This window comes from Eschscholzia californica, unplaced genomic scaffold (genome assembly GCF_041429995.1).
Source record: "Eschscholzia californica isolate CP2 unplaced genomic scaffold, dmEscCali1.0.p SCAF_3, whole genome shotgun sequence".
Classification (NCBI taxonomy): Eukaryota; Viridiplantae; Streptophyta; class Magnoliopsida; order Ranunculales; family Papaveraceae; genus Eschscholzia; species Eschscholzia californica.
In genome coordinates this window covers 56559008-56586969 of record NW_028238420.1, presented here as the reverse complement: position 1 = coordinate 56586969, position 27962 = coordinate 56559008, and the positions used below count along the sequence as shown (strand labels likewise).

General features: G+C 35.6%; 2 protein-coding genes and 1 pseudogene across 6 annotated transcripts; 1 reads left to right on the top strand and 2 right to left on the bottom strand.

The window, feature by feature from the left end:
* Positions 1-5615: 5615 nt before the first annotated feature.
* LOC147552205 (SNAP25 homologous protein SNAP33-like) lies at positions 5616-8714 on the bottom strand (annotated as a pseudogene). Its single transcript, XR_015237475.1, has 5 exons — positions 8247-8714; positions 7674-7767; positions 7467-7591; positions 6997-7094; positions 5616-5718 (listed from the first exon to the last, which is right to left on the bottom strand). The product of XR_015237475.1 is annotated as an SNAP25 homologous protein SNAP33-like (transcript).
* An 11505-nt stretch (positions 8715-20219) lies between these two features.
* Positions 20220-22109, top strand: LOC147552204 (uncharacterized). Its single transcript, XM_086665010.1, has 2 exons — positions 20220-20643; positions 21811-22109. Exons 1-2 carry the CDS (start codon positions 20323-20325, stop codon positions 21985-21987), a joined length of 498 nt encoding a protein of 165 aa, XP_086521136.1. The 5' UTR covers positions 20220-20322; the 3' UTR covers positions 21988-22109.
* Positions 22110-22395: 286 nt separating this feature from the next.
* Positions 22396-27923, bottom strand: DDL (SMAD/FHA domain-containing protein). 4 transcript variants are annotated; one of them, XM_086665005.1, is made up of 11 exons: positions 27781-27923; positions 26678-27322; positions 25735-25766; positions 24739-24796; positions 24421-24478; positions 24165-24257; positions 23617-23731; positions 23487-23534; positions 23350-23395; positions 23129-23199; positions 22396-22652 (listed from the first exon to the last, which is right to left on the bottom strand). In XM_086665005.1, exons 2-11 carry the CDS (start codon positions 27320-27322, stop codon positions 22610-22612), a joined length of 1209 nt encoding a protein of 402 aa, XP_086521131.1. In that variant the 5' UTR covers positions 27781-27923; the 3' UTR covers positions 22396-22609. The 4 variants fall into 4 exon arrangements, with proteins under 4 accessions (XP_086521131.1, XP_086521132.1, XP_086521133.1 ...); XM_086665006.1 differs by having other exon boundaries at positions 24739-24799; positions 26671-27322; positions 27781-27898; XM_086665007.1 differs by having other exon boundaries at positions 26671-27322; positions 27781-27898.
* Positions 27924-27962: the final 39 nt, after the last annotated feature.

The window sequence follows — 27962 nt, the reverse complement described above, 5'->3', positions numbered from 1 at the left end:
GAGACTGAGCCAAAAGTATTTGACGTGGGCAAATGGGCTTTCCATGAAGGTTTGAACCCCCTCTAAAGTGACAGTTTGGTGGAGTTTGAATAAGTAGTAACACTCAGATGCATATTTTTAGTGGAGATATAATTTTGGAATTAAGTCACACTTTCATGACCAACAACCCTCCGTTGGAGTGATAAGAGGTATAGTCTTCCACTTTAGAAATTAATGATTCGAGGTATGCTGACAAATTAAAAAGGCTGCGGCTTTGGTCAACCAAGATTGACTTTTTTTTTATATATATCTGTTGTTATAGGGCTCCCAATTTTAGAGTTAAACAAAAGTAAATTTTTAGAAGATCCTATAAACGAATTTAGAAAAAAAAATTATAAATTTAAACAAAATCTTTTGTAGGGTTCTAAACCCTAAACTCTTTCCAAGTTTCTTATTTTCTTCATCTTATTTTTCAAAGCTTTGTTTTCTTCTAATCACTAAACCCTAAAAACATAGGAGAACAACCTAATATGTTTAGAAGTGAATATGTTTTAGGGTTTCAAAATTAATTGATTTTTAGGGTTTATAATGTGTTTATCTTGGGGAGGATTAATGGAGGAAGAAACTTGCTTTGGACATCCCATGGAAGATGTATTAAAGACTTCAAAATATTTTGTTTGATGATTTCTAGGGTTTAGAATGTTTTTTTCCTCTTCATCTCTCTAACTTTGTTGTTGATTTTAGAGAAATAAGGTTAGTATGTATTTGAGATTTGGGGAAGATAAGTAAGAGAAGTGATAAAAAAGAAAAAAAGATGAGATGAATAAGTTTTTCTTTTTCCGGAGAAGAAGAAAGAAGAGGGGAAGAAGAAAGAGGTGTAAGTTATAAAAAAATTGTGTTCCCCATAAAATAATATTCCCTAGAGATTTCACAAAGAAACATGGATTCCCCGTAGATTTTTCTTTATTCCCCAAAGCCGCGGCCATTAAAAATAAAATGTCACCCGTTCAAGTTGCAGAAAAACTAATTTGCAAATCAATGAAACAATAATAGTAACTAGACAAATACGTAATCTATATATTACGCCGTTTACTTCATTTCCTTCTAATATAGATAATGAAGTAATCTTGGAGGTGCATATAGCATGCGGCACCTCCCAAACTCAGCTGACCGGATGCAAGATTGAAGAGAACATTTCCTTCTAAAGAGGATTAGATTGTTTAGTAAATAGAATTATCTTTCCTTTCTTTGCTTATAGCTGCTAATCCAGTTTTCCACGAACGTACAAAGCACATCGAACTCGATTGGCCTTTTGTTCGTGAGAAACTTGAAAGTGGTCTTATTCAACTATCTCATGTTCGCTCTGCCGATAAGGTCGTTGATATATTCGCAAAGCCTCTCGGTTCTGACCAATTCCATCAGTTAACTTCCAAGTTAGGCTTGACTCAGATTTTTTCTCTAGCTCCAACTTGCGGGGGTAATAGAGTAATCTTGGAGGTACATGTAGCATGCGGCACCTCCCAAACTCATCTGATTGAAGAGAATACTTCCTTCTAAATAGGATTAGATTGTTTAGTAAATAGAATTATCCTTCCTTTCTTTGTAACTGGAATTTCTATTTTTGTTTCTCCTTTTTTATATAAATTTCTTCTCTTATAAAGATCTATAAATACATATCATCCTGTCAATAAAGTTTTTACCTTTTGATCTCCATTGTTCTTGATCTCAAGTATTCTTGTGCAACTACATAATGTTCACAATAGAAATAACAACGAAAAACATCTAAAGTTACAATTAAATCTCTTTCTAGAGCTTGTAGTTGTTGGTTAAAAAAAAAATTGTAGTTGTGCTCAAAACAATCAGTCTCCCCAGTGATACATTAACTCAAATGACTTAGAACCCTCATCTTTATATGATATAAACCATCTTGACGAACATGGGCGTGAGTAAAGAGGTGCATCCGGTGCGGTCGCACAGGACCCCTCTTTGTCCAGGCCCCCTTTTAAGTATCCAATGGTTAATAGAATTATTTAAGGCCAGCGCTTTGGGGAAAGCTAAATAGTTTCCGGGGTGTGAAATTTTAAAGGGAATATGCAAAATTTTGAAAAGTTTCCGAGGAAACATATTTTATGGGGAATATTGTTCACAATAAAAAACTCTCCACCTCACCTCCCTCCACCTCACCTCTTTCTCTCCACCTCATCTTCTCTCTCCCTACCATTCTCTCTTTCTCTTCTCCGATTAGGTCGCCGCCCGGAAAATTCATTCTCTCTCTCTAGAAACCCCGACGAATAGAGCAAGAAAAAAGAAGAACAAACCAGTGAGGACGAAAACGTGATCCCGACCACCGGAACGCTTCCAAGCATTCAAACCCTTAATAAAATCCACAACCTCTTTCTGCCTCTTATGATCTTCATTACCATCAACCTTCTTTCTAAACAATCCCTTTTCAACTCCTAACTGCCATTTCAGCACTTAGGGTAGCAAAGAAAGGAACAAAAATCACATCAGCATCATCAAAACTGTAAACCCTCTCTGCAAATGAATTTCCTCTATGATTCTTAGGTGTCATGAGATCACCCAAGATCCAATACTCAGCACTGTACTGTTTAATCAATGGGTTCTCTGGGTAAGGAGGGAAATTGGGATTTGTTTTTAGAGAAGAATGATCAGTGGGTAGATCGGGACTATCGGCATTAGAGCCTAATCTTGAATCAGTTGTGAAGGAAGACCAGTATTTATCTAATAACCCGTAGTTTAGTGATCTGGGGAGATCAGCAAGGTAAACTTTGATGGAAATTTGGTTAGGGTTTGGAGAGATATTGTTGGAAAATGAGAGGGATGGTGAAGATGAATTTTGTTGTTGATGTTGTTGGAAGAGAAAGAAAAGATAGAGAGGGGTTATACAGAAGATAGCAAGAATTTTTAAGAGAGTTTGGATTGTGAAAGGAAACAGATGAGAATTGTTATTGTTCTTTGTTGACATCCTCTCTCTCTCTCTGTTCTTTTGTTAGGTGAAGGGAAACCCCACTGATCGGTCTGTTCTTCAACAGACCGAAACTCCGGCGAAGGGAAACCCCTTCGCCGGAGTTTCTAGAGAGAGAGAGAGTGAAATTTATTTTTTTTTCATGGTCGCCGGCCGGAAAATTTTCCGGCCGGCGACCTAATCGGAGAAGAGAGAGAGAATGGTAGGGAAAGAGAAGATGAAGTGGATAGAGAAGATGAGGTGGAGAGAGAGAGAGGTGAGTTGGGGGTTTTTTATTTTTCCCTCTAACAACTCACAAAATAAAATTGTCAAACAAAACTGACAAACTTTTGACCAAGTCTTCACACCCCGGAAACTATTTTGCTTTCTGGCCTTATTTAATGATAACTAAAACATAAAAAGTTGAGTTATATTAAAGGAAGGCAAGTATTTGTTACTTTTCTCTAACTTTTTCCTTTCTCCCTAACTTTCTCTCTCTCCATAAAAGTACCATTGTACTCGCTTTGTGTGTTTCTCTCTCTAACTTTTTCTTTCTTCCTCTGTTAAACTTTGTATTCTCTCTTTCTAGTTTTTGTCTTAAAAATTAGTAATAACTTTTGTCCTTAAAATTATGGGGGGGGGTAGTGGTCGGGGACATTGGGGGACATTTTCATGTCCCCCAATGTCCGTGTTATTGGTTGGGGACATTTGAAATGTCCCCAAATGTCCGTGTTATTGATTGGGGACATTTCAAATGTCTCCAAATGTTCCTAAATGTCCGTGTTATTGGTTGGAGACATTTCAAATGTCCCCAAATGTCTGTGTTATTCGTTCGGGACACGAAATTAGGGACATTTCAAGACAAATTGTTTTTGGGGACATTTGGAGACATTTTAGTGTAAATTTGGAGAGCTTTTGGAGAGAAAATGTCTCTCAAAATATGGAAGACACTTGGGGACATTTGAGTAAGGAAGATAATAAAAATAATTATTATTACCAAATCATATTATAATAATATTATTTATTATTATATTACTACATTATTGTATTATTATTATTATTATTATTATTATTATTATTATTATTATTATATTATTTTTATTATTATACATTTGAGTAAAGAAGGTAATAAAAATAATTATTATTATCAAATCATATTATTATAATATTATCTTATTATTATATTACTATATTATTGTATTATTATTATATTATATTACTTTATATTATATTATATTATATTATATTATATTATATTATTATATTATATTATATTATATTATATTATATTATATTATATTATATTATATTATATTATATTATATTATTATTATATTATTATTATATTATATTATATTATATTATATTATATTATATTATATTATATTATATTATATTATATTATATTATATTATTATTATATTATATTATATTATATTATATTATTATTATTATATTAATATTTAACTATATTAAATAATAAATATTTACCAATTGTCCATCAATGTCCACAGATATCTACAGATGTCTACGAAAGTCGAAAAATATATATTTGGAAATATTAATTAATTTTTTTTATTTCATATGGTAAGACAGTAATAATATTAAAAATAATAAATATCAACTAAATATCTATCAATGTCCACAGATATTCACGGATGTCTACGAAAGTCGAAAAATATATTTTCAAAGTAGTAGGGCAAATTTATTTCGTATGATTAGACAATAATGATTACATTAATAATAAATGTCTACCAACTGCCATCAATGTCCTCAGATATCCACAGATGTCCACAAAAGTCGAAAAATATATTATTGAAACATGAGTACAAATATATTATTTCATATGGTTTGACAATAATGATAATATTAAAATAATAAATGTCTACCAATTATCCTTCAATGATGAGATAATAATAATAATAATAATAATAATAATAATAATAATAATAATAATAATAATAATAGTAATAATAATAATAATAATAATAATAATATCCACTACACATTTTGTCCATGGATTCAATATGTTGAAATGTCCCCAGGACATTTTGTCCATGAACCAAATGTCTTGAAATGTCTCTGAGACATTTTGTCTATGAATCAAATGTCCTGAAATGTCCATAAAGACATTTTGTCTACGGACAAATGTCCCGAAATGTCTTAAAATGTATCTGGAACATTTTGTCTCTGAGTGTCCTCCAATGTCCTGAACCACTACCCCCCTTAGTATATCAAGGGTGGACATTAATTGCAATTTATTTTAGGATGATTTTGTTTATTTTTGTATTTAAATGACAACACTAATATTCTATGTCTTAGTATTATTCATTATCTAATGTGAAATTTATATTTACTAGGCACGACCCGTGCCTTCGGCACGGACAACAAAAGTATCCTATAATATGTATATCACCTCATGTGACAGAGAATTTGATTTTGTTTTAAACTACGTCGATTAACTCCAAATATTATCATCAATGTACCACGAAATTAAATATATACAGTTTGTTACAGTGTTATTTACATTTGTTTCAATGAAGTAAAAGATCAAATATTCAATGTCTAAATGATTTTATGGAAACATGCAAGAGAATGGGAAAAAATCAAATTGAAGGTAAAATTTCCAACAAAAATGAAACCTAAGAACCGATTAACCAATTTTCCGGCTGCGATAATATTTCATCCAAACATAAACCCTTAGCAGAAACCTTATGTTAGTGTGAAGACTCCAATTTCCCTTCTTCTTTTAGTTTGTGCCAAAACTCCTCGATCTGAATCACATCAAACAAATTAGGGGTGTCAACGGGTCGGTTCCGGTTCGGGTATTTAACTATCCAGAACCGGAACCTATAAATCGTAACGGTTTCGGTTCTTGACGGTTCCGGTACCGGTACCTCAATCAAAGGATCCAGAACCGGAACCTTTAAAATTCTCGGGTACCCATCGGGTATCGGGTACCCATTGGGTATTCACAAAAGTATATCAAATATTTCTTAAAGTAGAAGAATTTGCATGAATCTAGTGAAAAGAAATATCATAAACGACATAGATCCTTAAATAAGCAAATATCTCGGGTACAATAGTTGATAAGTATAAGAGATTAGAGATTAGGGGAATCAAGAAAGAAGAAATGAACCTTTATGTTATATTAACTCGCTCACTTTTGTGTTTTATAAATTAGTTTTCAACCAAGGAAAAGAGGATTTGAGAAATTTCATAACTTGGTGAGTTGGTAACTTGGTGAGAAAAACCCTGACGCACAAGAATACTATATAATCTAGGGTATTTTTTCGTATTATCTCGGGTACCCATTACCCGTCGGGTACCCGGCGGATATACCCGATAAGGACCCGCCTCCTAGTCGGGTCCTTTCGGGTATACCCATTTAAGACCCGATTTCCTTAATGGATCTAAAACCTATACCCAGTACCTACCCATTAAGACTCGGGGTCGGTTCGGTTCTCGGGTAAACGGGTACCCATTGCCACCCCTAAAACAAATTGTAAACCCTCAACAATTGTCTTACGTAGAATATATGTAATTGCAATAGATTTTGGATAGCAAATTACAAAGGCATATTTTTGTTATCCCTGGGATCTTGTTAACTGTTATCTTGATGTTTTGACAATTAATGTAGTTCATGAATGAGACGTATCAATATTGGTGGTATCTATACTACTAAAAACATCATGGAGTAAATTAGTTTGTATTCAGGAAAATAAATTGTAATTATAAAATTTTGAACTACATAGTATAACTTATGCAGTTGTGTTTGTAAAGTGTGTCTAGTTTCTTGAGGAATTTAGTACCAACTAACTCTATCAAATTCCATAAAACCATCCAATTCTATAAAAACATGTTGGCTGCGAACTGGTTAGCACAATTAGTACTAATCAGCTTGTCTTAGTCACAACTTAGTGGTGGATATTGATTGATTATGGAAGATTACTGTTTCAATCGTACTAATGGAGCACGAGAAACATCGGCCATTTGGTAAGAAGTGAGTGCAGAAAAAATTCGGTAGTTCGTTAAAAGAGGTAATTCCTAACCTTTCAAGCTTGGTTCCCATATCAACAGCCATGGACTTTAGATCACCCAAAATGTTGCCTAAGTCATTAAGCGCATCGTCTTGTTTGTCCTTCTCCACCTGATATAACACAAACCCCAAATAAATATACAGTATAATTCAAATATACAGGAGCAAGCCATTGTGACTTGAACTAATCAGAGTCAGGGAGTAATGCCCAAACCATTTCTAGTGTCAATTCAAATATTGATTATATTAAGTACCTAAGGTAGAATTCAAAAGCCCATATTCTATGTTAATTCTACAATTTCGAACTCAAGTTAAAAAAATAGTGAATAGGTTGAATTCTTTCTCGTTGAAATAGATGGAGCAGCGAAAATCCTTCTCACACAAGTTAGGCTTGGATTCAGAGCTACGACTGTCTGACGGACTACTTTTGAGTTGTAAATTGTAAGTGATGTGTTGTAATTTGTAAAGGAAGCAGATACACACCTCAACCTTCTGGATTGCATCTGTGGGTTCAGAAGCACGAGAGTTCTTCGGTCCCTTGGGAACAGGGACTATACCCAACTTCTCCTTTTGCTCCAAGTGACTTGCCTTTCTTTTTGATGATTTATCTGCAAACAAATCTCACTAATAAAACACAAACACATGAATTCAGAAAAGAAAACCAAAAACCACGTGGTTTTAGATCATTACCGCTCGCGATGAGAGGTCCAGTTATGGCATGAGTCTTCTTTGGATTTCATGTTTGAGAGAACATACCACCAAGACTCCCTAGAAGCTTTTCACCCTGATATCAAACCAATATGATTACAACTAAAAGTCCATGCCGGAAAATCTAGCAGATCAACAGAGAATGACCACTCAAATACGGGTAAGATGATTAAAAAATATAGAGGCCGATCTTCTATGTATTTATAGACATATTATTCCCTTTCCTCAGTTGCGAAAACACCACTAAATGGATCAACTCAAGCATTTTTAGAAAGAACAAACTCAGTGTTGATGTCTTAAATTACTAATGATTGATGCAAGCGAAAACTCTCTATCAGAGTTCATACTGATTGATAACATCTGTCTGGTTAGGTTGACTACTAAGTAAAAAACACAATGTTGAATCGTTGATATCGGCAACATAAGTAGATAAAAAATGTCATTCAAGTTATAATATTCACTTTCTCCATTCAGATTGATAAGCTATAACCCATACTAACCTAAAGAATTTACTCATTGAAATAAACACGACAAAAAAAATCAAGAAGGGCTTACTCGACTTAGATCCTGGTCAATATCTTGAGCCATCATGTGAGTCCATGTGATTTGCTCACCTTGTTTGTGCAAGGTGACCAAGGTATTAGTAGCATCTTCCCTAATATCCTCGGCAATCTTCAAGCAATTGTTAACCGACTTGGTAGTTTCCTCAGCCTTGTAAACTTCATAGTTTTCTAGTTACTGCACACTCTGGTTTTCTAACCCACCCTAGTCACGAAAGTCATTCTGGTAGTTGTGTTTTCCCGCCTTGTTAGATGCGTAAGAGGAAGAAGAGGGTTTTCTTCCATCGTCGTCGAAAGGGTTGGAATTCAAATCTGGTGTTAAAAGTGCAGGTTCAGAAGAAGTCCTTCTTGCTGGTGTAATTTTTGGTTTAGTGTCTGATTCAGAATCAGAATCAAATGGGTATATTTCCACGGGTGCAAGGAGGCGGAGATAATAAAAAAGGAGGAGATAGGGGTGTCTGATTCAGAATCAGAATCAAATGGTTCTATTTCCATGGGTGCAAGGAGGCGGAGATAATAAGAAAGGGAAGATAGGGGAAGAGGTATGAGTTAAATCATTGATAAATTGAACTACAGGTGAAACTCACTAAATTGGTCGATCAACAATGGAGAACTATCAATGAAACAAATAAAGGAAAATGAATAAGTTTAGGATCTTTAAAGTGAAAAACATAAATTGTGAATAGTCAACCAAATAGATATTCATTTAGGGAAAAGAAAAAGACAAACCTTGATGCCGACCAAGAAGAAGCCAAGATAAAGTGAATGAAGAAGAGGAGAAAGAGATGAAGGGAGAGAAATCAATGTTAGGTTTCAGTTCAGGACTTCTAGGTTGAATTCATTATCTTTAGTTGGATTTATTGTAGGTTGAATTCACTATCTTCATTTGGATTTATCTTCTTTTGTTGATTTAGCTGAGGATTATAATGAAAAATCAAACCCTAAAAATGAATTTGGTTGTAGAAGTGGGGGAAGAATGAACGGTACCATAATAAGATGATTTTGGTTTTGGAAGTGGCTGAAGAATAAACCGTTTGATTTGCAGAGAGAGAGCGGGTGGAGAGATAGATAGAAATATGAGAGCGTAAATGAAACGTTTGGAGAGAAGGCAGAGACACAGTTAGATTGAAGTAGTTGAAACGTTCACATAGACGGCAGGGACACCGTAAGATTTCACAATCTTCCAGTCTGAGTTGGCAGAAACGTTTGGAGGGACGGTAGGGACACCGTTAGATTTCACATAATCTTCCCATCTAGTTGGCAAGTTTCCTCTTTTTTGGTCCTACTCAGCTTGTCCTAGTCACAACTTTTGTGTTTTGTTATATAGATCTTGAATTCTTTTCTTTACCTCTTTAAGTTTCTAATTATAGCCAACACAATTGAGATTGGTATTGTTAGTACTGTTTTACAGCAGTATAAAATACAATATTAGATTGATAACTTTCTTACTTCTTTACAAATTACGATTTATGAGTCATCACAAAGGTATTAGCTTAACAATTTGACTTTATATATTTAATTCATTATTGATTTTATATCCACAAGTATTTTTAATTGGCAATTTACTATAAGGTTTGTTAACCCATTACAAGTTATAACACTGAATATAAAATCAAAACGTATACTCAACCTGCCTCGGTAAGAACAAAGGAAGGACATCGATAGGGTCACAGTTTGGGCTCCACCAGAGAGAGGGAAATTAAAAATCAACTTAGATGCAGCGTTCTCGCAAGGAAGAGCTGATTTGGCCTGTGTGTAGAAACGAGTATGGAGAATTTGTATGGGCTGCTACAGACACTGTTAGTACTTCCTCGGCGATGGAAGCCGAAGCTAGAGTTGCCTACTTGGCAATTGAAATGGCACTACAACTACCAGAGTATGAATGTGTTATTGAAGGAGATGCCTTAACTATTATTAAAGCATGCACAGAAGAAGAAAAGGACATTCCATGGAAAATAAGATCCACATTAATGAGAATTCGAAGAGAAAGTATACGGCTACATGGTTGCACCTTTACATTTTGATACCGTAATGCAAACCAAGTAGCACATCTTTTAGCAAAGAATTCGACTCAATTGAATTTATTTTTAAGAAAAGAGATCATTGAGACTCCCGCTTGCACTGTAAGCCAATTGACGGTAGGTAAAGTCAATATTTCAGTAAGCTCGAGTAGCTAATAAAATCGGCAATAGCCTCCGTTAACAAAAAAACCCGCCTCCTGAGCCTCCCACTCGGACCGCATGTGAGATAAATAAGGGTTTCCCTCTCCACGTGACTGGAAATGTGAGATGAGAGAGAAACCCTTGTTTCTCTCACATGCGATTCGAGTGGGAGTCCCAGGAGGCGGGGTGTGTAGCCTTGTTGATATAGAATACGAACACTGCATATAGTTTTTTTGGTAAGTTCATTTAACGGAACAACGTACTTCAATTGAAGACTTAATACCGAGGGCCCCTATCAAAATTTCACACCGGGTCTCCAAATTCTCGGCCACGCCCTGTTTTGACGAGCCGACCATTACATTGTTTAACACAAACACGATAACCCCGTTTTGATTCAAATAGGTCAAAGTTATAATCAATTAGATTCCAAGTCTCGTCGTCCACCGAATATTACACCAAATCAATGTGGTCCCAAAGAATTTCAGTTTGAATTTATATTCCAAAAACTCATTGTATGCAAGTTGATGTTCACCAAAGTCTTCGTCTTTTGATTTGCAATTAACATATAGTTTGTAGTGTGTGATAAATCATTTTGTAGATAAACGTGATGTACCACAAATGTTGGATCAAGATAATCACATGAACACTCCTTTAGCATGGCAGAAACTCAGGCTGACGGCTGTCTGTACTCTTTAAGCCAACACGGATAAGGATCAGTCCGAAGACAACCCCAATCTGTGGGGCGCGAAGAGTGAAGGAGGCTGAAGATTAAAATTTAGGGTGCCTGTAGATGCACCCTAAGTTTTATGTACACCACCAGCAGTTCAAAGGGTACTTCCGCATTACAAACAGCACATTTGTCTACATATTTGATCGGGATTTTGTCGTGGAAAAGTTCCTTTATCTCACACTGAGCACCACCGCTGGATAGTCAACTACCAAAATAGAGAGAGAGATAGAGAGAGAAGGTGGTCTGTTCAGTGATCGTTGTGTGTTCGGTAACGGCGGTGGTGTTCGGTTAGAGTGATGGATTTCCAACAAATAAAATTGAGCCAAAATAGGTGAGAAAGGTATCGTGTGTATAAACTATGAGACTAAAACCAGATCTCTCTCTCTCTACTCTACTCTCAAAGAAAGAAAAATAAATAACCGTCTTCTCTCTCTCTTAAACCGTTCACAGATCAGCGTCGCTTTCCACCGGCGAAGGGTCCTCCCTAAGCCGGAACCCTTTTATTTTTCCTTTGTAGTTTTTTTTCCATCCATTAATAGTTTCTAGGGTTGTTTTCTACCAGAGATTGAGTTTCTAGGGCTGTTTTCTGGACTCACGACTCTTCGATTCTTTCAATTTGCTAAAAGATTCGAAAGATTTAGTAACAGATTGATGGAGTAAGAGAGAACGAGAAGAAGAGAGGTCTGAAGATGAAGTGATACTCCAAATTAGGGTTTTGAGTGAGGGGTTGACTGTCTTTAAACCGATTTGGTTGCAGATAAGAGAAAATCGTAGTCTTTTCTCCATGAATGAAGATTTGGGATTTCTAGGGTTCAAACACAGTTACAGGAATTGAAACAACAACAGTTTGCAGATTGAAGCTTATTGAATCTTTGGATCTATCAAATAACAAGCCTAAACAGAAGGACTCAAAGACTTGTTCGGCAGTGATGGTGGTGGATGGCCTTGCGAGACCTTCATCTGCGGTGGCGGTTCTCTCGGTTGGGGGCAATTTTAGTATTAGTTCTTTTATTTTGTCGACCTGTAGGGTCTTTTCATTCTCGATCTTAATGATCTTTTCTTTTTGTCGACCTCTAGGGTCTTTTGTTTGAGTCTGTGTCTTTTTTATTCCTTTCCCTTCATGAGGCACGTTACATTCAAAAGTTTTTTGAACTTTTACTTATGTAACTCTCGTGTAGTTCTTAGAGGAATAAGAATTATCTACCATGTAATCTTGTGATAGTTATCCCTTATGAATGAAATTACGGTTTAATAAAAAAAAAACTATGAGACTAGGCCAAAAGTATTTGATGTGGGCAAATGGGCTTTTCATGCAGGTTTGAAACCCACTCTAAAGTGACAGTTCGGTTGGAGTTTGCATAAGTAGTAACACTCCATGCATATTTTAAGTGGAGCTATAATTTTGGAATTCAAGTGACCTTTTCAAGTTTTTTTTTGAAGGAGAAACCAGGAGCTAAACAAGGCTCTGCATCTCTAGAACATCAGTCCAAATACGTTTACGGTTATTCTTCCTACTCCATTTAGCAATAACATCTGTTTGTTTGTTGGTTTGTCTTGGCGTAAAGGAGAATTTGATGCCGTCAAGTTGCAGAAAAACTTATTTGCCAATCAGTGAAATACTAGTAATAATAACTAGACACTTAGACAGATTCACAATCTATATATTACTCCGTATATTTCATTTCTTCTATAGTAGAAATAACAACGAAAAACATAAACTTATGATTAAATCTCTTTCTAGGAGCTTGTAGTTGTGCGAGAAGCAAATCAATCTCCCCAATGATACATTAACTCAAATGTCTTAGAACCCTCCTCTTTGTATTGATATAAACCATCTTGACGAGCCAACCATTTACATTGTTTAACACAAACACCATAATCCCGTTTTGCTTTAAATAAGTCAAAGCTATAATCAATTTGATTCCAAGTCGAGTCCGTCCACCAAGTTCTACACCAAATCAATGTTCTCCCAAAAAAGTTAGGCCTGAACTTATATTCCAAAAACTCATTGTATGCAAGTTGGTGTTCACCAAAGTCGTCGTCTTTTGATTGACAATGAACTCTTAGTATTGTAGTGTCTGATAAATAATTTTGTAGGTAAACATGATGTAACACAAATGATGGATCAATATAATCAGATGAACAGTCCCTTAGCATGGCAGAAACTAGTACCACCACCAAAGCAATAAGAAAAGAACTGTTTTTACTATCACACTTAATAGACCCCATTTTGTTGATGTTTATGAATATTTGTTTGATTCTTGTTAGGGTGCTTAAATAGATAGTTGTATTGTGTAAAACACAAGTAAATTGCATATTAAGTAATTTTGGAATGTTTTACAATAATACCCTCAGGAAAGGGGATATTCTTTGGATCATGCTTTTGTGTTTCCAAATTTTGGAAGGGGAAATTGCCATTTCATTGACCAATCATTCTCACATTATTCTCTCCCCTTTCTTTCCATTTTCATTCTCTCATTTTCAATTTTCAGAGTACGAGGGAAAATTACCTCATCAAAAAAAAAAAGAGTATAGAGGGAAGATATTAGAGCACACGTGGTATTACAACTCCACAGACCCACATTTCTGACGTGGTATATTATTTGGACCAAGTCAATGTTTAATTCCTTTCTTATTTCCATATCCATTTTCATCTTTCATTTTTCCATCTTCATCTTCATCTTCACCATCATCAATTCTCACCATCAACCACAACTACCTCCTACCATCATCCCATAATCTCTTTATCCACACCTCATATCTCTCCACTCATCTTTCGCCCTTTCTCTTATCAACATCAGATGATTTTTATTGTCTCTAACATCGTCTTTATCGAATATTTCAAGTTTTCTCTAAACCCCGTAGATGATTTCATTTGAATGTCCTAGCTAGCCTAAAATTGCTATAAAGCAAATTTTTTTGCTTACTGCCTGTATAAATGGTAATATCACAATTAAATACTGTCAATATTTTTATATTATTGTCACACCATATATAGCGTAGTTATCTTAATAAAAATTTCATGATTGTAGATAGTAAAAAAATTAACAATATATGGAGCACTTGGATGTGTCCGAGCAAAATTATAGTAAAATTTTCCACTAGTAAACTTTATTTTGAAGTTTTTGAAGCATTTTCTTTAAACAAGTAGATCTACCACATAAAAGAACTGAAATTTGAAAATTTGTGAAGGTATTTTGCCTCTTTAAAAAGATAAAAAATCTTTCTAATTTCAAACATTTCAGATTAGTCCGCCATTAAAGCAATGTTTTTAAAAGATCTTCAGCCAAGTTTAATGCTTCTATCGGTTTTTCTTTGTTTAATATTGGGAAAGTGTAAAATATTGTGTCGTGCCAACGTAGCCTGTTTTGATTCCATATTAATGAGGTATCATAAAGACGTTATATCGATAATCGATTTTGGAGCTTTTGGTGATGGCTGTACATAAAACACTCGAGAATTTCTAGAAGCGACATATCGGGTTTCACATCTAACAAGAGAGCAGTTCAACAAAAAAAAAAAAAACAAGAGGAGCTCTTCTTTACATTTATCAAGTGTTTAGCTATAGAAAGTTTCCGTCGGGCCAGTCACATAACCTTATATTTAACACTTGGCAAAAGTGGTTATTTGTAGAATTTTTTTTTTATTATTGACTGCAATGGTCATTACAAATGTACATCGTACGATATGATAAGCACGATAATTGTCAAATACTACTGGCCTAAAGCCCTACGAAATTAAATGTCCTAAAATCTGACGAATTAAATGGCGCTCACATAAACTATTTTATTTATACCCAAGTTCGATATTCCTGTATTTGCACTTTCATGAGATCGAACCTGGACCTTCGCATTGCAAAGTATATTTACTTACCAAGTGGTACCCGTTGTTGGCAGGTTATTATCAGAGTTGTACATGTTTAAGAGCATTTCCAGTGAGACACTAAGAGCATCTCCAATGAAACACTTAACTTACTTAACTTGCAAAACTCAAGTTGACACCGAAGATTACTTGAGTTTTTAGCAAAAAACACTCTCCAGTGCAACACTAAACTTGAATCTCACTATGCTATGGCAACAATAAATGTTGAGATACTTAAAAGAACTTAATTGTTGAGTTTTCTTTTGAGTATCTCAATTAGGCCACATCATCATGTTATATATTAAAATAAGAAGCAAAAGTAAATCTAAAGTAAATGTTGAGTTTTTTGAGTGTTGTATTGAAGAAGTATTTAGAATTGAGTATCTCAATAGTGTCACTTATGAAAGAGAATCTCAATTCATACTTGACACATTGGATTAAATGAGTTTCTGTTGTTGCATTGGAGATGCTCTAAACTCAAAAAAATCTCTAGTTAACCTATGTGTCAAGTTCCTATTGAGATTCTCACTCATAGGTGACAAAAATAGAGATCATCAACTCTTGTATGTCTACCATGCAAAACTCTAACTTTTTTATCTACTTATATGGCATGGTTATTTTTGTAAAAGAATAATTAGTTATTTTGGAAATATACAAAAACTTGATTTCTATTGGTTGAAATTTAAATATTGATGAGTTGGACAATTAGAGATATCTCTATTCCACCCTCGACACATCATCTTAGAGATGCTCTAAACTCAAAAAAATCTCTAGTTAACCTATGTGTCAAGTTCCTATTGAGATTCTCACTCATAGGTGGCAAAAATAGAGATCATCAACTCTTGTATGTCTCCCATGCAAAACTCTAACTTTTTTATCTACTTATATGGCATGGTTATTTTTGTAAAAGAATAATTAGTTATTTTGAAAATATACGAAAATTTGATTTCTATTGGTTGAAATTTAAATATTGATGAGTTGGACAATTAGAGATATCTCTATTCCACCTTCGACACATCATCTTTGAGATCTTAGTTGAGTTTTGCATTGGAGATGATTTTTAAAGAAAAACTCAAAAAATCCTACGTGGCACTCCGAATTTCTAAGATTGAGTTTTGCATTGGAGATGCTCTAAAACTCCAAAATTTAGAGGGCCACATAGGACTTTTAGAATTAAAAAAAAAAAATCCTACTCAACCGATCCTCTTTTAGACACTTCAGATTTTTTTGTCTAGATTTTAGGTTTATTTCCCTATTGGCCCCTTAAAGTGTGACCGGATACCCGCATCTCCCCTTAAAGTGCGAGAAATACTGAGATGACCCCATTTTGTGTTTTTCTAATTCAAATTTTAACTCTCCAAAATTGTATTTTTGTATTTTTCTTCTCTTATTTCTGTTTTAGTCTGTATTGTTTATCTCTCTTCACTTTCTATGCTTGACTAATATTTTAACTTTCTTCTCTCTCCCTCCTCCTTCACTCCCCCTTCGCGGAAATCCAGATCTAATTTGGATAATTACGCCCAAACCAATAAGCACTAATCGGTTAGGGACCCCGAACCAGTTCACGGGAATCATGATCTAATTTGGAAAATTACGCCCAAAGTAATAAGCACTAACCGGTTGGGAGATTTTCCCCAAACCAGACCGTGTGAATCCTGACCTAATTTGGAGAATTACGACCAAACCAATAAGCACTAACCGGTTGGGGAGATTTTTCCAAACGAGTTCGCGGAAATCCTGATCAAATTTGTAGAATTACGCCCAAACCAATAAGCACTAACCGTTTTGAGAGATTTTCCCAAACACGTTCACGCTCATTGGTTTGGAGAATTTCCCTCAAATCAAATTGGAGTTCGGGCTAAGGGGATCCACTCTTTTGTCGGGAAAGATACATAGAGAGAGGAGATGGATTTTCCAAGAAATTTCAGTCAAAATTAGAGAAAAAGCTATTGTGTAAAAAGTTTGAGACTGGGCCAATAGTATTTGATGTTGGCAAAAGGACTTTTCATGCAGGTTTGAACCCCCTCTGGGCTGACTATTCGGTTGGAGTTTGGATATGTAGTAACACTCAACCCATATCTTTAGTGGGGATATAATTTTGTAACTCAAGTCACCCTTTCAAGTTGCAGAAAACTAATTTGCAAATCAATGAAATAGTGATAATAACAAAACAAATTCATAATCTATATATTACTCGGTATACTTCATTTCCTTCTAATACAGAAATTACAACCGGAAAACATAAAATTGCAATTAATGTAGTTGTGCTAAAAACAATCAATCTCCCCAGTGATACATCAACTCAAATGTCTGAGAACCCTCCTCTTTGTATTGATACAAACCATCTTGACGAGCCAACCATCTACATTGTTTAACACAAACATCATAATCCCGTTTTGCTTCAAAGAGGTCAAAGCTATAATCAATTTGATTCCCAGTCGAGTTTGTCCACCAAGTTCTACACCAAATCAATGTTGTCCCGATAAAGTTTATTCTGAACTTATATTCCAAAAATTCATTGTATGCAAGTTGATGTTCACCAAAGTCGTCGTCTTTTGATTGGCAATGAACTCTTAGTATTGTAGTGTCTGATAAACCATTTTGTAGATAAACGTGATGTACCACAAGTGTCGGAAAAACAAAACCAGATGAGCACTCCATCAACATGGCATAAACTATCACCACCACCAAAGCAATAAGAAAAGCACTGTTTTTACTATGACACTTAATAGACCCCATTTTGTTGATGTTTATTAGTATTTGTTTGATTCTTGTTAGGTGCTTAAGTAGATATTTATATTGTTTAAAACACAAGTAAATTGCATATTAAGTAATTTTGAAATGTTTTACAAAAATACCCTCACTAAAGGGAATATTCTTTGGCTCATGCTTTTGGGTTTCCAAATTTTGAAAGGGGAAGTTGTCATTTCATTGACCAAGGAATAGTTTATTCTCACATTATTCTCTCCCCTTTCCTTCCATTTTAGTTCTCTAATTTTCAGAGTATGAGGGGAAGATATTAGTGCACACGTGGTATTACAACTCCACACACACACACATTTTTGACGTGCTATATTGATTTGGACCAAGTCCATGTTAAAATCCCTTCTTATATCCATACCCACACTCAAAGGCTGTGCCAGAATTTGAATTCAAATTTGGCTAGCTTAAAGCTGCCATAATCTTTTTGCATAGGTATGGCACTATTATCATGAAATACTGTCAATATTTTACATTAGTGTCACATATATCATAATAAAAATTTCATGATTGATGATTCAAAAGAGAGAGATTCAAAAAAAAAATAGAGAGCACTAGAATGTGTTGGTCCAGAGTTAAAGTAATATTTTCTGCTACTAAAGTTTATAATTTTAGAGCATTTGCACTTTAAATAAGCAGATCTATCGCTTAAAAGAACTGAAACTAAAAATTTGTGAAAGCCTTTTTGCGTTCTTTAGAAAGAAAAAGTCTGTCTTTCTAATTGTTAACATTTCAGATTTGTCCGCCATTAAAGCAATGCTTTTAAAATATTTCGGGGCGAGTTTTATGATTTTATGGGTTTTTCTTTGTTTAATGTTGGGAGCGTTAACTTGTGTAAAATATTGTGTTAGTAACGATGTAATCAGTTTTGATTCCGTATTAATGAGGTATCGTAAAGACGTTATATCGATAAGTGATTTTGGAGCTTTTGGTGATTGGTGTACATTAAACACTTGCGAATTTCCGAAAACGATATATCACATTTCACATCTAAGAAGAGGAGGAACACTTATTTGCATTTTATCAGGTGTTTATCTATAAAAAGTTTGGGATCACCAGTCACATGACCTTATAGTTGTACATGTTTCAGAGCATCTCCAATGGGACACTAGTATCTCTAATGGGACACTCAAACTCTAAAATTTAGAGTGTCACTTAGGATCTTTAGAGATTTTGTCAAAATATCTTCTCCAATGAGACACTCGAATTGACACTCCATGTTATGTGGATGCATTTATTATGGAGACTCTTAAGAGAGATACTCTAAAATTAGATTGTCTTCTTGAAACTCTCTAAGTGTCACTCTAAAATTTTAACCAATAGAAAATTTTGTTTTTTAACTATTTTTTTCCTATTGAATTCAAGAGTGACATGTGTACTAAGTAGAGATGTTTTGAAGATCTCCATTGGAGACAAAAAAAATTGAAGTGTCTCTATCTCGACATTTAGGAAAGAGAATTATAATTCACAATTAACAACTAAGATTTTAGAGTATCTATTAGACACTTAAAAATTCTGGTCTAGATTTTTGAGTTATTTCACGATTGGCCCCTTAAAGTGTTACCGGATTCCCACGTCTCCCCCTAAAGTGTGAGAAATATTGAGATGACCCCCTTTTGTGTCTTTCAATACGTTGACTAAGAAGTCAGATTTTAACTTTCCAAAATTGCCCTTGTTTCATTTTTTTTCTCTTATTTCTGTTTTGGTCCCTAATATTTATCTCTCTTCACTTTTATGTCTTACTAATATTTTAACTTTCTTCTTTCTCCCTCCTCCTTTACTCTCCCCTTTGCGGGAATTCTGATCGAATTTGACGAAGTAAGCCAAAACCAATAAGCACAAGCCAGTTTGGGAGATTTGCCCTACACTAGTTCATAGTTACTAGTTTGGAGAACTTCCCTCTAATCAGATTGGAGTTCCGACTGGAGTTCCGACGAGAGGATCCTTTCTTTCGTGGCAAAAGATATATATAGAGAGGAGGGAGTGAGAAAAGATAAGTGATGGTGGAAGGAGAGAGCGAGAGACAGAGAGGGGGAGATGAAGGAGAGAAATGGTAGTGGTGGTCGAAAATAGATAGCCAAAGATGAAGTTTTGTTGTTTCTGGAAATCATACAAAATTCAAAATTTTACTTTAAAATTGTGCACCCTAAAAAGATCGACAAAACTTGCCACTTTTCTAAATCAAATGAGAGATCCTCTGGTATACTCCCTGGTGTACTACCCTTAACAGGACAGGAGGTTAGTCTTTTCACAGTATGAAAAGACCAGAAAGATTAAAATAGTGATTGTCTTATTAGCCACCTCAGCAACGAAGTATGCCATGGAGGATAGGGAGAAGCCCCTCAAATCATTTTTGTTTCTCTAAAACCTTGTTTTGTGTTTTTCTTTTGCAAGTGGAAGCTTATTATATTAAACAGAGTAGACAAGAATCAAAGGATTAAACTACTACTATAGAAATTAGTGAGTCTGGACTGTGGAATCTAACAGCAATAATCAATAAAGTTGCATCTGAAGGAGAGAAAGAAAGAAGAGAGAGAGAGAGGGAAAGAAAGGGAGAGATGTTTGTGGAGAAATTGATAAATGGATTACTTGTGATCTATTTCTTGTTTATGGTTATTATAACTCCTCTCTTTGATGCTCAGAGTGGTTTACCAACTAGTTTCTTCCCAGATTTCCTCGTCAATCTCAACGCCTGGCACTCAAAGGAAAACGGCGATTATTTGTCTGTTGAGAAGCCTCATTTCTTCGTTGGACTCATCTGGGTTGAACTCCTCGTCCAATGGCCTCTCTGCATCGCCAATCTATACGGTATCCTTACTAATAAATCGTGGATAAAAAAGACTTGCTTGATTTATGGTGTCTCCACTGCAACTTCCATGGTAAACAGAAACTTCCTCTCTCTCTGACTCTCTCTCTTTACGTATAAATGTGTGTGGGTCATTCGTCATTCTACCAAAATGGGGGATTGAGATCTTTAATTGACATTTAATAATTCAGTCGACTTTATGGTAGATTCAAATATTGCTAGGTTAAACTTTCTTCAATTCTAAGGGACCCACATTTCCATGAATATCAATCTCTCATGTTTTGATAGGAATGCCACAACAAATGAATCCAAATTTCTGGATGACCAACCCTTTAAAATCCAGTCCATATAATGTCTTTTTCCGGAGAGAGAGGAAATGCATATCAAGTACATCAATTAGTAAGGCCCGTTCTGGTCTTTCACAATAAAGCGATAGACGGAACTGCCATACTTGATCCAGGATGTATGAGCAAATAGAATGTAATTGTGGATTTTGTCAAAATTTTGAGTTTTGTTAAATTTTCTAAAGCAATACAATTCCTTCTCACCACCACATCCGGTCACCACCATCACAATTCTCTCCCCTCTCTCACCTTCTTCAAAACCATATTACCCTCGAGGAGAGTTTCAGAAGGTTTTTCTAGTTGGTCGATCACGAGATCGCCCACAAAAATTTCGTGGTCGGCTGCCTGGCCACAACATGTTTCGTGGTCGGTCGCCAACGAGGTATAGCTTACACATCTTGTGGTTAGTTGACCTCGAGATTCTTGTGGTCGGTCTCATGGTCGACTGACCACAAAACCCTCAAGGTTCAAGGGTTTCAGGCAAGAGGGTTCTGCCTGAAAACCTTCGCCTTCGTCTCAGACGAAGAGGGTTCTGGCGAAGGGAACCCTTCCCGTCGTTGGAACAATGAGGATAGAGTCAAAGAGAAAGCGGGGAGAGTATATATTCGACGGGAATATCAGTAACACTTTAAAACCCGAACCCGTGTATTTCATCGGGCCGGTCGAGTGTGACTAGCTTCGGGTTTTGGGTATCCATTAGCTCCGACGGACTTTGGTGTCCATGGTGGTTCCGAGTCCTTGGACTTCTTTCCTTTTTACTACTGTTGTAGTTTGTTGTGGGTTGTGGTAGAGTCAACCCACAGCTAACTCTCTCACATTACAGGACTATATGTACAAACATACCCTATCAGAAGAAATCATTGATCTTGATGGGTGTTTCTTTTGTATGACTTCAGGTTGCTATTTTGTCGGAAATGATAAGATCCCAAAGAGCATCTGGTATATTGCTGAGCATTTATTCACCTTTCATGGGATTTGCACTCATCTCTATTATCTATGGGCTAACTTCACAATCAAACTCACCAGTTAGTAATGTCACCAAAGTTTCATTGGCTAGGAAAAAGAGGGCTTGAAGTACCTACTTGTTTCTCCTTTTTTTTATGTTGTAGTCTACTTCCAGACATCAATCAATCAATGTATTGAATTTGAATTTGACAAAGGTTAATTGAATTTTTCTCTAGATTATTGTTTAAAATTGTACAACTGATTAAACATATCTTCGAAACGAGCATTATACAGTTGTAAGTTGTAACCCTGTGTTGTAAGTTGTAATAACTCTTTTGCTACCGGGTCAACGTCAATCTTGAACCGACCCACCACTCGAATTATCAGCCTAGGTTGGTCCGTCTCGATATCCACGAAAGACGAAGAGCAAAACAGCAACAGATAAATGTATCAGGAATCAACACAAAAACACAAATGACAAATGCCGTCCCGCTATTGAAGTAAAAAAAAAACTATGGAAGCCCAGAAACAGAATAAGTAACTAAAAACTCATCTGATACAAAAATAATTGATGTTCTACAAAAAAAATCCTTCTGTCCGAGTACTTTAGGTAAGAGAAAGAGAACAAAATGTATAAGTTGAAGTAACCATTACAGTCACATAGAGTTCCGCCCTTTTGATTTATCCATAAGACAAGTTGCAGATATGAAACTGTCACGGGGTGTGGTTAAAGGTTGAGAATTGCGCCGGTTACTCCGCTGCTGAGTTCTCATGCAAAATTACATATTCACGGCTGCAAAAAAATAATGAGGAACAAAACTTTATCAAAATTCAAAATGTTTACCAAGATTAAAACCTGCAAATAGTATAAAACAACTCTTATGAGAAAGGTGGTGTTTGTTACTTTTCAGACTCTGAATCTGACTTGCCTGATTCTGACTTGTTTTAATAAGGATAAAAGATAATCAGTTCAGGTTTATTTCAGATAATGGGATTTAGAAACATACATCCTGCTATCTGACTCGGGTAGATCCCAAGTCAAATTTCGTATCTGAATTTGAAAAAAGACAAATACCACCTAACTAACTTTCAATGACAGAAGGATTTGTAGTTTCACTAGTTTCAGGACTACGAGACCAAATCCAACTATACATTGGGCTACTGATATGTTTACAGTTACATTTTGTAAATGCCGTACCAGCGGAAACGTTGGGAAGGGTCACTAAATCCTACATGACCATAACAGGTTCCTAATATGCTATTGCTTACCTACTATTGCCGAACTTAATAGTGTCCTTTTCAAAAAGTTCATAGTAACGCTGAGGTTCGATGCGATTCTCCTGCACCAGAAAGAAGCAACTGTTAAAAGGAAGTTGACGCCAAATCTAGAAAATGTACGTTACTTCTTGCACAACTTAATACCTTATGCAAAGAGAAAGAACCATCACTAACCAGTTGACCGAGCCGAAAGATTAATAAGGATTACTTACGTTAAGGAATGTCCCATTAGTGCTCCCAAGGTCCATTAAGTAGGGCCTGAAGTGGAAAACAAACAAACCAATTGAGCTTACTAATCGTAAAGGTAGTACAAAGTGGATATATGAATGACATATTGCACGAGTCTTACCCCACTTGCTTTGTTGTCATGCCATCAGATTTTTCTTTTTCTACTACCCTGAAATTTTAAGAAGAAAACAATAATTAACGAGCTCAGAAACTGTGCGCAAAGAGAAAAACTGTTGAAGTGTGAATTTTACCGAAACTGAATGACCGCGTGTTGCTTGCTACAAGAGGGATGATCTGTAGGAACATCAGCAACTCTCCTCTCTCTTCCGAAAAGATAACAGCTCTGCCGGTGAATGTATAGGGGCTCTGTTTATTACATGCTCTTTTAGAACCATAACTCAGCAAAAACAGGATGTGAACTAAGGGAATCTAGCAGGATTAATTATATATATATGAAGCTGTGGTTTATAAGCTAACCACTCTGAAACGAATGAGCACTTAATTTTGTGAATAGGAATTACATCTTTAGCCATGGTATCGCTATATTGAGGAATTTCCTGGACTGCCCCATAAATTTCACTAAAGTAATGTATCATTCAACACATATTGTTGCATGGTAATTATATAGACCACAGCTTAATATATATATATATATATATATATATATATATATATACATCTGTCAGCGACTCTGCGCACATGAAAGTTATGCAGGAAAATAAAGACCACATGAATATAAAATACTGGATGCCGTTAACCTGAGGATAATTCAAGTAATAATGCCAAAAAAGATCCTTACCATTGAGAACCTCACCACCCTTGAAAACATAGAGTCTCCATCTTACAGATGGTTTTCGAGCATCTGAAGGTTCAGTAAAGAGCAGTGTCACTCCTGAAATGTAGAGACTTTCAGTTAGAAAATGTGACAATAATCTTAATTTTTATAATATCAGCGAGAGAAATTGCATAAGATTAAGCACATTCCATGGAATTGTAACAAATAATATCAGCTCCAACCACTGAACCAACTTACCAAGCAAACTACAAATGCTTACCCTTTACACGATTTGTCTCTGCAGCAAGTTTCCCGGATAGCTCAAATGAGGGCTTTTGCTGCAGTTCATAGAACCAACTGGTAAGATTATAAAAAGTGAAAACGGTACAGCCACCTAGGTTCCAAGAACATAACAGCCTAACCAACCACATGAAAGATAAAAAAAACTAGCAACTAAACCAAGCTAGTTAGTACATCCCATGATGCTCTCACGCAAACTAAACTTAATTTTGTGTTCTATTTACAAGAGAAACAAGACAAAATATTTTGATAACTATTAGAAGCAAAATAGAAAACATTGAGAAGCTATTAGTATTACCTTTTCCAATGCTTCTTCAGTGGCTTTCATCTTTGCTACCGCATCATTATCTGCATCCCTGCTTCAGTAAAGAACCATCAGTTCGGACATCCTAAGCAATAGCATCATATCATATTTGTTCATTCGAAGGAACGTACATTAAAACAATCAATATTTCATACATTTTAAATATCACGTTAACTGCTGCATACATACATATGGTATCATGCTAATTCATCATCATATATAGTAACCGCTGTCCTAACTACCTAAGACAGCAATACAAAAATCTAGTTTCACTGCAACTTATCCAATGCCTCGGACTATCTATAATTCAATACGTCATTATTGATGTTTGAAATGCAACTATTGTTTTTACCATCCACTTTTCAAAGTTGCAACAGTGTACTTCTTGATAGTCCCTTCAAAGGTACCCCAATATCTTTAGTTTTATGTACATTGAAATGCCACACGTGACCTATTTATCACTTGCTGCGAACTGTAAACAATTCCTGGGCCTCCAAATGTTCAACCCTTAAAGCTTCATGTGCTTTTCTTACTTTATTCACGGTCTTGCATCACGGAATCAAGCGACGGTACTTCCACTTAAACATCTTCTGGAAGCTGAAGTTTGATAGATATTCATCGGTGAAACAAAACCCAAAACTCAACTTAAACTTCAGTGTATAAGCTCTAAATTCCTGGGCACATCTTATAGTGATTCCACATGAAGAGGTAATGGGTTAAAATTGCAGTAAAAGGGAAAAAATTACGACGATGTGGTCTAGTTTTCAAGCATCATAATTGATTAAGTTACATTTACAATCTGAACTAACCAGGACTTCAAAAGTTTCTCCAGACGAACTAAAACTTAAAAAGTGCAAGTTAGCTCCTTCTCAAAAAAGTGGACGCCAGCTTAGAATATTTTTGCACCTCAGCACCTCAAGTATAAATGTATGATGTTTCCACTTTAAACTAAATAAAAATTAGGGAAGGTTTGCTGAGGGAGATACTCACCCACTACGATCAGCCTCCCTTGGATTTTGTACCTATAACAAAATAAGATGATATTAGGTCAATGTTCAACTGTCCAAGTATCAAAAGCAGAGGAAAGATCTAACAATTATATCTCCATCCTTAAGTAGTAAAAGAACATTTAAAAGTGTTAGTTGTTACTATGTTTAAGTTTTCTATAAAGATGTGGCCAGGAAATTACTCTCAAGGTCAGGTAACAAACTGCAAAATTATCACGACATAGAAGAAAAAATATGAAAGAACAAGATTTAAAATCAGACAGTAATATTAGCTGCATTTGGTTTTTCAAAGTCACCAAAAACAACAAACGCTACGGGCTGGTATAACAAAAACCCAAAGATACACCAATAAGAAAACCTTTGTGTAAAAGTTCAATGATTATAAAGGGAGACAAAAAGCTGGAAGAAAAATAAAATAGGAATGACATAGACACGCAAATCTGTGAAGACATGGAATATGATCCATATTCCTGTTCGAGAATGAAGACATGCATGATGCTACTAATATTCAAATTAAATCACAAAAAATGCCATAATATCAAATCTGGCATGTGGACGAACACACTGTTTTGTCGGTATCATGCCATGTGGTATGGATAAACATAGACTAGTGCCCTACTTACAGAAAACTCAGTGGGAAGTTCGACATAATTTTTTGAAAATGTTCTAAAGTGTAACGCGCCCACTTGAACATAATTTTGTTAGATCATAAAATCTCATTCAATAGTAATCCTTGTGTGCAATATGTAACAGTGCTGTATATGTGTTTCGTCATGTACTCGTGTCAACATTTTGGCTTCATTCCCATTTTTCCTTCTTCCAACTCATGGTGCTTGACATCACATAGTGATGTTGGAGACCATATCAATGTTACATTAGTAAAAACAAATAAGAGACAATAGCTAGGGGAGGATATCACCGGACACCTCGTCGTGTGCTCTGTTCCTTGTTTCTCTAGTAGGTGAGCGAGAACTATGCGTGTTCCTGTTGTTTCGGTCCACTGGTGAGGTCGACTGCATATGTCTTGATCTAGAAGAGCCACCATCTCTTGATGATCTCCTCCCGCTTCTATCAGTTTGACCTTCCCGGTCTCCACCATTTTCCCTACGCCTCTCTCCATCACCATCTCTTGATGATCTCCTCCCACTTCTGTCACTTTGATCTTCACGGTCTCCACCTTTTTCTCTATGCCTCTCTCTATCACCATTTCTACTTTTATCCCGCCTGCTCTCTCTTTCACCTACTCTATTGCCCTCTTGCTCTGCTTGAGCTCGCCTTAACCGCTTTGTACGTGGAGACGGAGAACGTGAATCGTGGGACCTCTCTCTCACATGCTGGGGAGATTTTCCACGACTAGAGGACTTCCCTTTATCTCTAGCTGGTGACCTAGCTCTCTGAGAAGAAGAAGTTCTGACCGGAGACCTAGTTCTAGGAGAGCTCCTCCTTCTAGCAGGTGATCTTTCTCTTCGAGGTGGGCTTCTTCTGCGAGGAGAACCGCGTACCCTCACTGGAGAGTCTGAATCAGATGACTCATGTCGCCTTGGTGATCTCTGATGCACTGAAGGACTCATCTGAGGATAAACAAAATAGTGTAAATTCCAACTTTTAGATTTAACAGCATCATAAACAAAGAAGAAAAAATTTCGACTGAACAAAGCTACTACAGATCAGCAAGCAGAATGATGAGCAATAAGGAAGTCAAATCCTCACAACTTTTTCAATAGTTTGCACACTATTATCCATTAGTTATAACCATTATCAGGAAACTCATAAAACGAAATAACCTAAATTGTAAGAACTCGAACTAGTAAGATTCTTAAGCTAGATTCAGGATGCTAATTAACAAGCAGAACAAATCATCAGGAGGAAAATGTGCGTAAGTGAACTTAAGAACCCTAAAATTTATGAACTGCGTAAATTAGGTTATACGGCAAATCAAAATGATGATATGATTAGGGCAAAAACCAAAAGATGGAAAACAACATTAATGGGTATTGAATTAAGAAGAGAAAGTTGACAACAAACTTACCGAGAAAAGATTTTAGAATTGAACAAGAGGAAAACCCTAGAAGAGGATTTTTGCTTCAAAGAACACCATACTGTAAAACCCTGATAAAAAGATGTAGTATGTCTTTGTTAAGATTACAACCCGTTCTTTGGTTTTCGGGTTTCAATTAGCCCGTAACAGACCTGTACTATTTATCCTGACGT

Excerpts from the sequence above, each read along its gene's own strand:
- LOC147552204 (XM_086665010.1), top strand. The coding sequence starts at position 20,323 with ATGTTTGTGGAGAAATTGATAAATGGATTACTTGTGATCTATTTCTTG. Across the intron at positions 20,644-21,810 it reads TCTCCACTGCAACTTCCATG|GTTGCTATTTTGTCGGAAAT; the intron begins GTAAACAGAAAC and ends GTATGACTTCAG.
- DDL (XM_086665004.1), bottom strand. The coding sequence starts at position 27,322 with ATGAGTCCTTCAGTGCATCAGAGATCACCAAGGCGACATGAGTCATCT. Across the intron at positions 25,767-26,677 it reads GGAACAGAGCACACGACGAG|GTACAAAATCCAAGGGAGGC; the intron begins GTGTCCGGTGAT and ends ATTTTGTTATAG. Across the intron at positions 23,535-23,616 it reads CACGCGGTCATTCAGTTTCG|GGTAGTAGAAAAAGAAAAAT; the intron begins GTAAAATTCACA and ends TTAAAATTTCAG.